Source organism: Hydra viridissima, unplaced genomic scaffold (assembly GCF_058129835.1).
Source record: "Hydra viridissima isolate aposymbiotic clone 2 unplaced genomic scaffold, HvirCarnegie_v1 scaffold_8, whole genome shotgun sequence".
In the NCBI taxonomy this organism is placed as follows: Eukaryota; Metazoa; Cnidaria; class Hydrozoa; order Anthoathecata; family Hydridae; genus Hydra; species Hydra viridissima.
Window position 1 is genome coordinate 1,667,550 of NW_028324307.1, and position 12,285 is coordinate 1,679,834.

Consider the following 12,285-nt stretch of genomic DNA (forward strand, 5'->3'; position numbering starts at 1 on the left):
AAACCAATAAAAAACCCTCATTAAGTTGTCTCTGAAGCAGTTCAAAGAAAGACAAAATTTAACTGACTCGAAGTCAAAAGTTATTATTGAATGAGCAATACACACGTTTTAAGAAGGAGACGGAGTCATTCAAGACGTGTTATTGTAACTTTTTACTCTTAATTTTAAATTTCTAATTTTAATTAAACTTCCTTTGGGAAATTAAAAATTCTTTTAAGATTTGTAAATTTCCCAAAGGAAGTATAATTTGCTATATTCATACGGTTAATTCATTCTTGCTGCACGCGCTGTGAAAGCATGTTTGTCTTAAATTTTAAAAAGTTTTAAAAAGAACAGGTTTTTAAGACTTGAATTTAAGCAAATTTTTTGTGAGTCTCGGTTGAAAGTGAAGCAATAATTATTGCAGTCAAATTACGTTATACAACTTGTCGGCTTCAAATTGTATAAATGTAAATTTGGTGACAATTTGTCCTCGAATCCTCAAAATAAATGATTTTATTTTGAAATTATCCCTTCGGAATTTTTTTTTTTAGAATTTACAAATTTCGCCAACTTTTTAAAAATGTAAAAACATTCTTAATTGGGAGCGTTTTTTTAGAAAACTGATTTTTTAAATATGTAATTTTATTGATTTAATTTATATATATATATATAAAAAAAACAACAACAACAAAAGTTTAAGTGCTGGCTGATCTGACCGAGTGATCGAGTCATTAAGATCGAGTCCTTAAGATCTGATCATACAATGAATAATTTGAATAATCCACTGCCATGTAGATTCACGAATGTAAAAAAACCTCTTTTCATTTTTAAACTTGCGTTGGCTCATTTAAGAAACTTTTCAAAACTTTCAACTAAATCTTTAATCTAAATGCTCAGTTTAAGGTCGCAACTATCATTTTAATGTTTTCTGGTTGTCAGAAAGCATTTCAATGGGGGGACGGGGGTGGGGGGAGTTAAGCATTAATGAGGGTATTGTTGTACCAATACACGAGAACTCTTCTCCTCGGTTATAATATTGACTTCTGCTGAAAATAGATTTGAAATAAATCTGTTAATCTCATCAATTTAAAATTTAAGGTACAAAATGTAGTGAACAATTAGTACATTAACACTATTTATTTCAGTGAACCCAGTCATTCAGTTACGTTTGTTCGTAATAGCACAGTAAAAAAAAGCTTCTTAAAAGCGCAGAAGCACTAAAGACAAAATAAACTTCAATTAAAAATAAAATATTTATATTTAAAGTATTAATATATAACTATTTAGCTTGCTTTATTAATCCAAGAGTAAAAAAATTGAGTTGGTTTAGAGCACTTTTGAATATCCATTGTAGTAGCGAGAGCATCTTTTCGAAGTTCAAATCCTTTTAAAAGGGATCGACACAATGAACAGTAATAGTTGTCTGTGTCCAGCTTCCAACTGTTTTTCCACTCAAAATAGGAGTTGTATTTGGTCGCATTTGAACTAACATCCAAAATGTGTTCCGCTAGTGCTTTAGGAGAATCAAAACTCATGGCATCAATAAAGGACCCAGGAATAGCTATCATTGGATTAGAGTAGTTGGATCCCCCCAGCACAATTGGAATCATATCATAGTCAAAAGGGTTTTCCCAGTACTTCTCAGTTACGTAACCATCACACAATGAGTTTTCTGCTGAAAAATAAAACTTGAAGGTTTTTAAATCAAGCGGGTGCGATCTAAAAATCTGATTTGGGAAAAAATGCGAACATTGGCCTTCCATTTCAATCTTGACTCCATAAAGCATAAGTTTTCTTGCCAGTTCGTTTCGATGAAATCCATTACAATTACTAACAAGCCATGCGACTTCATTTGTTTTACTGACAAAGTAGTTTTTTTTTATAGCATTTCTTTTTCTTGCAATTATTTTGTCATGAAATCTATAAGGCATAAAAATATCACTACTTGCTCCATATGTTGCAATTATTTGAAAAAACTCGCCTTTGTCATCCACTGGAGGGTTGTTGATTATAGATTCAGCAGTAAAGTAAACCCACAGTTGATCTTTATTCCGATTTCTATGAAGATTTTGCAACATTGAAATCGATGGCATATTTTGAGAATGAAAAAACACCAAGTTACTTTTACTGAAGTCCATTTTTTCGTGCGTTATTTGAATAAATGAGGTATTAAACTTGCATTTGGATGGCTTGAAATACGGCCATTGCGAAGAACCAAAAAAAGGGGTGAAAGTTAGAATCAAGTACGGGACACCCTCCTTCAGCTTAAAAAACCTCTGTTTCTTTTCTAAACGAATAAATGTTTTATAAGTTTTTAAAGAATCTGAAACACAATACCATTATGAATGTAAATAAGATAAAAAGTATTATGCTATTTTTTAAACTCAAACTTGAAAGATTTATTTACGTCGACTTTACCGATTTTCATATAACGAAGGAAAAGTTATCCAAAACTTCACAAACATAAGCCAAAGGAAATAAAACTAAACTAACACTTTTCGGTTGAGTAATTTTGAATGTAGAAACGAAAAAAAAAAAATTTTTTTTTTTTAAAATTGAACATAAACATTTTCTATCTTATATAGTTCTGTGAGTCAGTTTTCATTTAATAAAGTTTTCGCTCAAAGCATTAGTAGTGTATGAATATGGTTTTTTTCTAAGAGGATTTATTGAAATTATTCCAAATAAAAAAAGGAAAATGCGTCAGCAATTTAACAAAATTGAATATTAAAGTTAATGTTTTTTGTATTGTTGAAAAGAATTAATTACATTCTATTAAACCTTAAAGCTGGCTTATTAAAAGATGCAAATAAAAAAATTAAGCGGCAGCCTAAAAAATTTCATATTTTTAAACCTTACCGTCCTGTATATCGGACACCTTTATTGGTGAATGGGTTGTTGAAGCTTGCACGGCTTTTACTTTTTTGCTGAGAACCTTTTGAAAAAAATCTAAATGATAAAAGTCCTTTTGACTTGAAAATCATTGAAAAACAAATCTTACTTTAGAAAAATATGCTAATACAATGTTTAGAGAACTACACCCCACTTTTACACCCCACTTGTTATTTTGAGATTGGGTGTGAATACATAAAACTCGTCCTTTCAAAATTGAAGATGGACACATCGATCAAAAAGTCCCGGGACTAAACATCAAAAAAATTTTTTTGCTAAGTTCAACTTTATTCATCAACATAATTTCCTGAAAGAGTAACTCATTCAAACTGTTTTGTAATACTTTGATGAATTTCTTGCTGTAAGATTTTCAAGTCATTCATTCAAAAGCCTTTTTAAAGTTTCAATGACTTCTTGTTAAAGGATTTGTCGAGACCTCTAAAAAATGCTTTAGTTTATGATGACTTCGTTATTTAATCTATTTCCATGGAGAATTCTTTTAAGATTTGTAAGTATTTAACAGGCGCTGGGACCAGTTTTAGAGAGTAAAATGGGAAAGGAAGCAATGGTAAGCCCAATTGATTGTCGTGGTGAAGAAGAACTTTCTTCTTTACCATTTTGGAACCTTTCTTTTCGGTTTTCATTCATCTATCTTTCCAATAACGCTGTGTAAATTACTATTGATATTTTTTCTTTTATACAGACAATCAGTGAATATTTTGCCTCGCGCATCCTATAAAAAACACGCCTTAACCTTTCCGACCAATTATTGTACCTTTGACGGGCGGCTTTCACGCTCGGACGGCTTTTTACCCTTTAACTGAGAGCCGACCTAACTCTGGAGAGTAATTGGGGACCCATATTTTATACCAACGGAAAATACACTGTTTACTCAATCTAAATAGCTCCAAAGAGTGTTCCGAGTTATCAACGCATTTTTGATTTTGCCCCACAGCACACACAACGCCCATTTGGAAAAATAGTTTTTTCACGCACATATGTTCCATGCAAAATATTACATATATCGCTTCTTAATATTTTTAGGATGTCAGTTCTTCCCTGCAACTTCACTTAACAGTTGTCTTCACTTTTTTTGAGGGATGTTTTCAAGTGTAGTCACTTGATAATGGGATCCCTGGTGTTCAACATCATTGATGTTGCTACGCACACCTGTCCGGAGAGCCTCAAAACATAAAAGTCATGCTCAAAAAATAAAACCAATTGGGTTTGGTAGCCCATACATCCGTGTTTCAATTCATCGGCCTACGTCCAAGGAATTCAAAGTCATTTTTTTCAAAAATTCAAAGTCATTTTTTACGTCCAAGGAAAAAAATGACTTTGAATTTTCTCATCTTATTGGCTCCTTTCCTAAAGGCATAAGGAAGAAAAGATGATACTTATTTATGAATAACTATAAAACTTGATAGAGAATCCCTAGAAAAAATAAAATTTGATAAAAAATGACCATAATGAATAAGCAAAATGAAACTAGATTGCTTTTGTTGTTAATCCATTTTAAATTGCATAACCCGAGGGGTATCTTTACCTGCTAATTCGCTTTCTCTCAAAAGTCAAGTGTTTTAAACGTTTTTTAAGCCCATATTTTTTGAATAGCTAGGTCCATTTTATTGCTTAGTACTTAATGTTACAGTCTTACATATTTATGTCATTTAACAGTGAAATAAAGAAGCTGTAAAAGCATAAATTTTTTTATTAGTTGCTGACAATAAAATAAGTGCTTTATCAAATGAAAGCACAAACAAGTACTTTTTGCAATTTTAACTTTATTTGGACTCTTTCAAAATACCCAATGGTGCCAAATCTCACAAAGAGTGTAGAAAAACAGTGTGTTTTATGTATGAAAAAGTGCAATTCACCAATTTCTGGTGCAGTTTTTGAGAGATTCAAAAACATTTTTGCAATAGACATTGACTTTTTGGACTCTAGAGTTCCAACTGAAATGTGTGGAACGTGTAGAAATCAACTTAGAAGGGTTGAAAGAGGAGTTACTGTCAAGCTGCCTACTCTTTAAAATTTTCAAACTATCTATGTCAAGACTGTGACAAGAGGTTCCAACTGTAACTGCCAAATTGGTAAGCTGAATCTGACTGAAAAACATCCTTTGGATAATTCTACAACTTCAAATCCCAAAAATCCCCTAGAAAGATTTTCAGATTGTTTGTCAACACAAGGGAAAGGTTTACCTCATAAATGCAACTCTACTTCTTTGAAATTAAACCTTAGAGAAATTTCAACAGAAAACCTGTTACCCTCAGTAACTTAAATTTTGTATCTTTCCTGTTTTTAATGGTCCCATTTTGTCTGTTCTAAGATTACATTTCATCACAAGGTTTTTTAAAATTTGTCTTTAGGAGCATCATGTTCAAAATCAACAACTGCAGAAAAGTATAAGTTAAGTGGCCAAGACCTGGTGCAAATTTAGCAAGCTACAGGCATGTCTAATATTGGAGTCAAAAAACTTGCAACAACACTAAATTTGGTTTCCAAATCGCCTCTTTTTGAGCCAAACTATTGTGCAAATTTTCATGAAGCAGGGTTGCAACTTGCAAATTTTTTTACAAAGACTACAATTGCATCATCAGGCGAAAAAATGCCATACAAAGAGTACACAGTTGTTCACTGCAAAAATCTCTCTGACTTTCTAACAGAAATTTCACTTAAGAGACAACTTCAAGCAGGTCATCTCATAAAAGTTGGGATTGATGGAGGTCGAGGCTTCCTAAAGCTTACAGTAAGTCTTCAAAGAATGAATGATAAAGATGATTCAAGCAGTCCACCTTCAAAAAAAAGTGTCACCTCTCGAGCTCTAAAAGACAGTGAAGTTAAAAAGCAATTTCTAATTGCAGTTGCAGAGGATCTACATGAGAATTACAGCAACATCAAAAACTTTATTAAGCTTGTTCAACCTGGAAATGTAGACTTTGTGGTCTCTTGCGACTTGAAAGTTTCTAACATTTTATGTGGTTTGCAAAGTCACTCAAGCTCACATCCATGCCTATACAGTGATAGTGAAGCAAAGAACTTTGCTGAAAAAGGTGCGCTCAGGACGCTGTCTAACCTTCAAAATTATTACACAGACTTTCGTTCAAAAGGTGGTGACGTTAGTGGGGCAACGTTTTTCAACAATGTTGTCCATAAACCGCTTCTAAAAGTTGATCCAAGCAAATTCATTTTCGAACTAAATCCCCAATGGAACTTCATCTGCTTATTGGGATAGTAAATCACTTATTTAAAGCACTAAAAGAAGCATTGCCAGAAGCAGATGAGTGGCCAAAAAGACTCAACATCATAATCCAACCATATCATGGCGGACAGTTTGCTGGCAATGATAGCCAAAAACTCCTGAAAAATATTGAAATGATAGATCAGCTCTTTGAGAACCAAGATTCATCAGTTTTGGCCATTATTGATGCATTCAAAAAATTTAGTGCTGTTGTTAGAGCCTGCTTTGGAAAAGTCCTTGACAAGGAATATGAAAAAAAAGTTTAAGAATTTCGGACATCTTTTTTAAGTCTAGGATTTTTAAGTGTGACACCAAAAGTGCACATCGTTTTTTTTTCACATTGATGATTTTATCAGAATGAAGAAAAAATCCCTTGGTCCTTTCAGTGAACAATCTTTAGAAACTCTTCATCACGATTTTTCTGTTCAGTGGAAAAGATACAAACATTCAAAATTACATCCACAATATGGAAATTGGCTTGAAAGACGTGTGGTTGAATACAATAGCAAGCACATTTAGGTGAAACATGTCTCTTGCATCTTTAATGAACATTGAAACCTTGCTACTTCAGAATAAGTGTTTGTGACAAAAAAAATCAACTGAGAAAATACCTATGGATTTATTTAAACTGATTCAAAAATTTATTCATGAGATTAAATTTTTTTAAATATTTGTTCAATCTGTGTGTAATTGTAATTTGTAAAAAAACCCACAGTAAATAAAACCTATAATATTTAGAATTTTGAAACAGCCTTTGCCTAAGTTTAATTATAGACACTATTTTAATAAATTTTTTATTTTGACACAGTGTTTTAAACTTAGAAATGATTCAAAGCTTAAAACACTCAAACTTTTATGTTTTGAGGCTCTCCGAACTGGTGTGTACGGCCACGTTTAAATTCAACAAACCACCCAGCGCCATCTGTCGATCAATCCCTGGACTTATTGACCAATTCGATACATATTTAAAAAACTATAAGTCATACCTAGTTTATTATTGAGTATTTTGAACGGAGGATGTGTTGGAGTTACTTTTCTTTTTTTCCTGAGAGCTTTTTGAAAGATCGGTTCCAAAGCTAAATGACAGTAATTATTTTTTAAGATCTTTTTTTTAAAAAAACCTGAAATAGAACATTAGATAAAAAAAAAACCTTGAGGCAAGTTTTAATTAATGATTTTTTGCAATAGTATGTAATATAAAACATTTATGATGGTTATAAGCACTTGTAATTATAACTCAGTCATTCGACGTCAAATGAGTAAAAACTTTGAAAATGCAACCCAACTTTATACAATTTTTTCAAATAGGAAGAACAGAAGACTTGCATGCTGATTATACTTCTAATATAAAGAGAAACTTTGGCTAATAACTTCGAAGAAAGTAAAAGAGAATTTTTTCTGAAAGACGTTTGAATACATACTACTATCTATATTTGAAAAAGCTAGCATTATTTGAGAGTATTTACTAAGTATTTTTAAAGATCAGAAAAACCTGCTGTAAGTACCATTATTTTATTTCGATTTAGAAGTTAGTAAATCATGCTATTTAAGTTTTTTGCGTTTAATTTTTACGAGGATCTACAGTGTAAGAAGTACGAACCACACGCATTCTCACACGCCCACTCACATACTGAGGAAAAGTCAAACAAAACTAACAAACTCAACATCTCGAGGATCAAAGAAACGCTATCCTCACAATATAGGTTTCAATCTGGCTCCACTAAACTCGTGGTGTTTTCCAAAGATTAGATTTCAATTATTCGAGCAGATGGTTTGTTATAGATGATCTCCCACAACAATTCAATGAAATTGAAATTTGATAATTGAGGTAAATAGTTTCATGTAACTGAGCGTTCGTCTTCTATCTTTTTCGTGCATCTTTTTACTCTGGAAAGTTTTAAAGAGTTCTTAGAACTGTTGTCTTTCTGAAATACAAATCCTAGCCCTTTTAAACGTTCCCCTGAAGACAGTGCACTCTGAACTGTCACACTTTAAATTGTCACAATATCCCTCTACTCCTGATTGTTCCCAAAAAAATAACAAACCATGATTGATCTGCCTCGATGCTTCACCGATGCACCAATATACTCTTAGGACAACGAACGAGAGCTCCTCGTTCGACTCAAATATTTGAAGTTGTGATTCATCTGTCCTGCTGTAGGTTGATTGTTTAATTTTTGTGCAATGCAGCCAAAACCTATTTTTTTTACTTCCTTTTGGTGACGTAGCAATGATTTTTTCATAGCATTTCAAATTTTTAATCCAATTCTTAAAAACTTCATAAATATATCATTGTTAACTTATACTTTTGTCAACTTCTGCCATCAGCTCTCGATTATTCTATCGTCGTCTTCAAGTGTCGGTCGAATTAAATATCACGCTTTCGTTTGTAGTCATGGAAGGATTAACGGTGCTTTTTTTTTTTTTTTTTTTTATAGTCGCTTGTTTCTTTATAGATTTCCAGAGTACTTTGCATAGTTTCCTTGGAGATTTCCAATTTCTGTACAATGTGTCTTTATAATTCGCCTGGTTTATGCAAAAAAAAACAACAAACATTATATTTTGAAGGTGAAGCCATTTTTCTCAAATTTCCTAGGTATTTTGTGCTATCATTTATTTAAAGACAGTAATAAATATTTGACCGAAAATGATAAACTAGTCATGTCCAGCATTCATACTTTTAAGAACACAATCAAAATATTTATAAAAAGATGGTAGATCTTGGTAGACCGTTTTAGCGAAAATATCATATTTGAATCTCCTAAAATCGAGTTTCAAATATTTTTTTTTGGTTAATAGTTATAAAGCTCATTTTAAAATTAAAAACTCATTCAAAGAAAAGAAAAAAAACTGCTGGCGCCTCCTTTCTAATATCATTGCAATAACAATTTAGCTTAAATGACACAATTTGACTTTTTTGAATTAATCTTTTTTTTTTTTTTTTTTTAATTAAATTTTTGATATAAGTAATTTTTCGTTGTTTATGTAAACTATTATTTTATTTAGGCCATTTTTCTCATAGAAAAAAAAAAAAATCTACGAGATTTACAGTCGCTTTAATATGAGACTTAAAGATCTGAACTTGACCAAAAGAACATGTCAGAAATTCTATCTTCCATTTAAACAGTTGATTTTTTGCTAAAAGAAACTTTTTTTGATAAGTGTTTCAAAAAAGCAAAAAAATGTTGGAGCAACGTTGACAGCTTTAAACGTATTCATCCCAGAATGTCCCTTTAGGGGGGGGGGGGGTTGCTTTGCTATCTTGAATCAAATTAAAGATAACATAAATAATCATATGTTAAAATCAAAAATTTTAATGTGATATATAAAACCATTTTGAGGGTTTTAAAATGAAAAAAACGGAGTCATAAAGAAACGGAAAATCAGGGTAAGTTTGTTCAAAAAATTTTTTAACGTACACCGTGGAGAATGTTCTAGTCAATAAAAAAAAAAAAGATATTTTTTAAAAACGATTCCCAAAGCACCGGTGTTTGAAAAAATTATCTAAAACTATGCAACCGCTGCTAGAGTTAGGGGAGGATGGATAGGAGTGAGCTACTTTTTTTTAAATCGATTATATCAAGAAAACCGAAAGTGTAAAAAGTATAGGATAAGGAGCCTAAGGTATTAGGTTTCTAATAGTACTAGATGAAATATCAAAATATCTTCAGATTTTTAATAACTTGAACATTAACGCAGGTGTTGCTACTGGTTCACTCCTACCCATTCATGGGTAGGAGTGAACTAAGCAAATGGTAGGAGTGAGCCATTATCTTTGATTACTAGAAAACTAAAATTAGATATTTTCTTTAACTAATTTATTGAAAACTAAGTAAGTAACAAATACTTTATAATTGAACATAACATAATTAAGTACTAATGTAACATAAATAACAAGAAAATCTGCTATGAAAAATGATTATTTCCAAATGTTAAGATGTAATAAAACTATCTATACACCATCTATACAAAATCTATACAAAATCTATACATACATCTATACAAAAGCTATACACCGACATTCTTTAATTGGAAGGCCATAGAGCATTCTTGAACAAATCAAAATATATTCCTTTAATTCTAATTCCTGCTTGTCTGTAAATATTCTTTTAACATGATAATTCGGGGTAAGTCTTTTATTTTCATCAAGCAAAAAATTTTTCCAATACCGACGAAGCGTTGGATAGGGTATTTCGGAAGTTATTGCAGTTTCTCTAATACTTTTTCCTTTTTGGATTAAATGTAATGCATCTTTCATATCTTTACTGGAAGTTTTTTGCTTTCGAAATGGTTCTTTTATAGACTTGAGGCATGATAACATATGGTAAAAATGAATATAATGTTGCACACGAGTTTTCTAATGATATAGTAAGATATAAAAGTCAAACTTAAATATGTTTTTACGCTGAAGTCAAAACTTTTTTAACGTGATTAGTGACCCGCGGTTCAATCCTACCCGTGAAGAAATGGCTCATTCCTCCCCAAGCTGTGCAGCTGGATTAAAATATTAATTTCCCGTTTTAGCTGTAGGATCAACGATTCACTCCTACCCTAGGCTCACTCCTACCCATCCTCCCCTACTCACCAACAAACGCTAATTAATTCCAAACTTCAAATGAAAAGAAAAAATTTTAATAACTTTTCTTGTGAAAAGAAGAAAACCTTGCAGTGGGAAAATAAGCCTTTCTAAGAGATTATTTAGCCTGCCACAGACGCATATATCATAAGGATATCATGAGAATCTATTTTATTATTTTAATCGGTCTAACTATCTAATTAATATTTAAATATGCTAATAAATAGATGTTTTGAATCTACAAGCCAAATATATCAAATTTTATAAATATAACAATGTAATAAATATAATGACTGTAATGAATACCTTAATTGCTTAATTGTGTAATCAAAAAATAAAGAGGAAATGTGCAAATCTTTTACAGCTCTTTTTTCTTATTTCAATTTTTATTGTTTATTTATTTTGATATACATCAATATTTATTGCCAATTTTAATGATTAATATTTCGTCATTTAAAAACATTCTGCAGTTTTGCATAAAAATTTGTTATGTAAAATGCATAATTTTGTATTATGCTAATAAAATATACAATCTTTCAAAAATGATTATGGTTAATAAGAAACATATGCAATCTTAAAAACAAACATAATCTTAAAAACAAAATATACAATCTTTTAAAAATGATTATGATTAATAAAAAACTTCTTCACACAAGAGTGCACAAAAGACCACTGCCAACTGGCAAGAGCGATTATAACGAAAAGACAGTGAAAGGTGACAACTATATTCTTACTTACTTTCATACCGGCGTTCCGGCAATTTTCATATACATCATAATAAGTAAAATTTATTAATGTACAATTGTTTACAAAAAACCTTAAGAAAAAAACACAAAAACAAAGAAACAAACGAAAGACAATGACGATATTTACCTTTTTTTTTGTAGCCATTTTGAACATTATTTGTAGTACGGTTTTTATTTTGTATAACAGTCGGTCGACAGGAATAAGTTACAACAGTTTCCTTGTTTATATATGGTAAAACAGAATAAGAAAGAATTCGAAAGAGGACGATGGTGTAAATAGCCAAAAAAAACAAGACTTTTATATAAGTTGCATAAACTGCATTCATGTCGCTATGTAAGGTAAACAAAAATTAAGACAAGAGTAACACAAAGTTTAAAGAACATTTTTTTTAAAAGCGCAAAAACTTATTATAATCTGCTGCTATTAATCATCGTAAGTTTTTTTATTTGGTGAGATTATAACACCGAAATATCTTTTTTAATCATTTGATAATCGTTTAAGCGTGATTGATGTAAATAGTATTCGATCATTGATATGTATTTACTTTGATATCGTATTTAAGAATATTTACCCGATTGATTTAAAAACGAAGAAAATATCTTTCAGCAACTTAAATAAAAATGTTAACATTCAAAAGAGCTCAATGTCTAATAAAAACCTGTTCATTATTCATGAAACTCGTCGAAATACTTAAAAAATTATTCAAAATACTTTCTTATACGATTTCCTTTATCTCTGTTAGGAAACTAATTCCGGTCGAAAATATAAAAAAGATGCCACTTGTAGCTTAACCACCTAAATCGAACATCGTTTAAAACACGAATCAGCGAAAATTAAAAGACGC

At 31.0% G+C, this 12,285-nt stretch overlaps 1 protein-coding gene across 3 annotated transcripts; it reads right to left on the minus strand.

The window, feature by feature from the left end:
- Positions 1-956: 956 nt before the first annotated feature.
- On the minus strand, positions 957-11,892 carry LOC149884460 (lewis-type alpha-(1,3)-fucosyltransferase-like). Of its 3 annotated transcripts, none has more exons than XM_090096475.1 (4): positions 11,568-11,892; positions 7,105-7,194; positions 2,842-2,931; positions 957-2,269 (listed from the first exon to the last, which is right to left on the minus strand). In XM_090096475.1, the coding sequence occupies exons 1-4, from the start codon at positions 11,764-11,766 to the stop codon at positions 1,266-1,268; spliced, it is 1,383 nt and encodes a 460-aa protein (XP_089952601.1). In that variant the 5' UTR covers positions 11,767-11,892; the 3' UTR covers positions 957-1,265. The 3 variants fall into 3 exon arrangements, with proteins under 3 accessions (XP_089952601.1, XP_089952602.1, XP_089952603.1); XM_090096476.1 differs by having other exon boundaries at positions 2,842-2,917; positions 11,568-11,664; XM_090096477.1 differs by having other exon boundaries at positions 2,215-2,269; positions 2,842-2,917.
- Between the last annotated feature and the right edge of the window lie 393 nt (positions 11,893-12,285).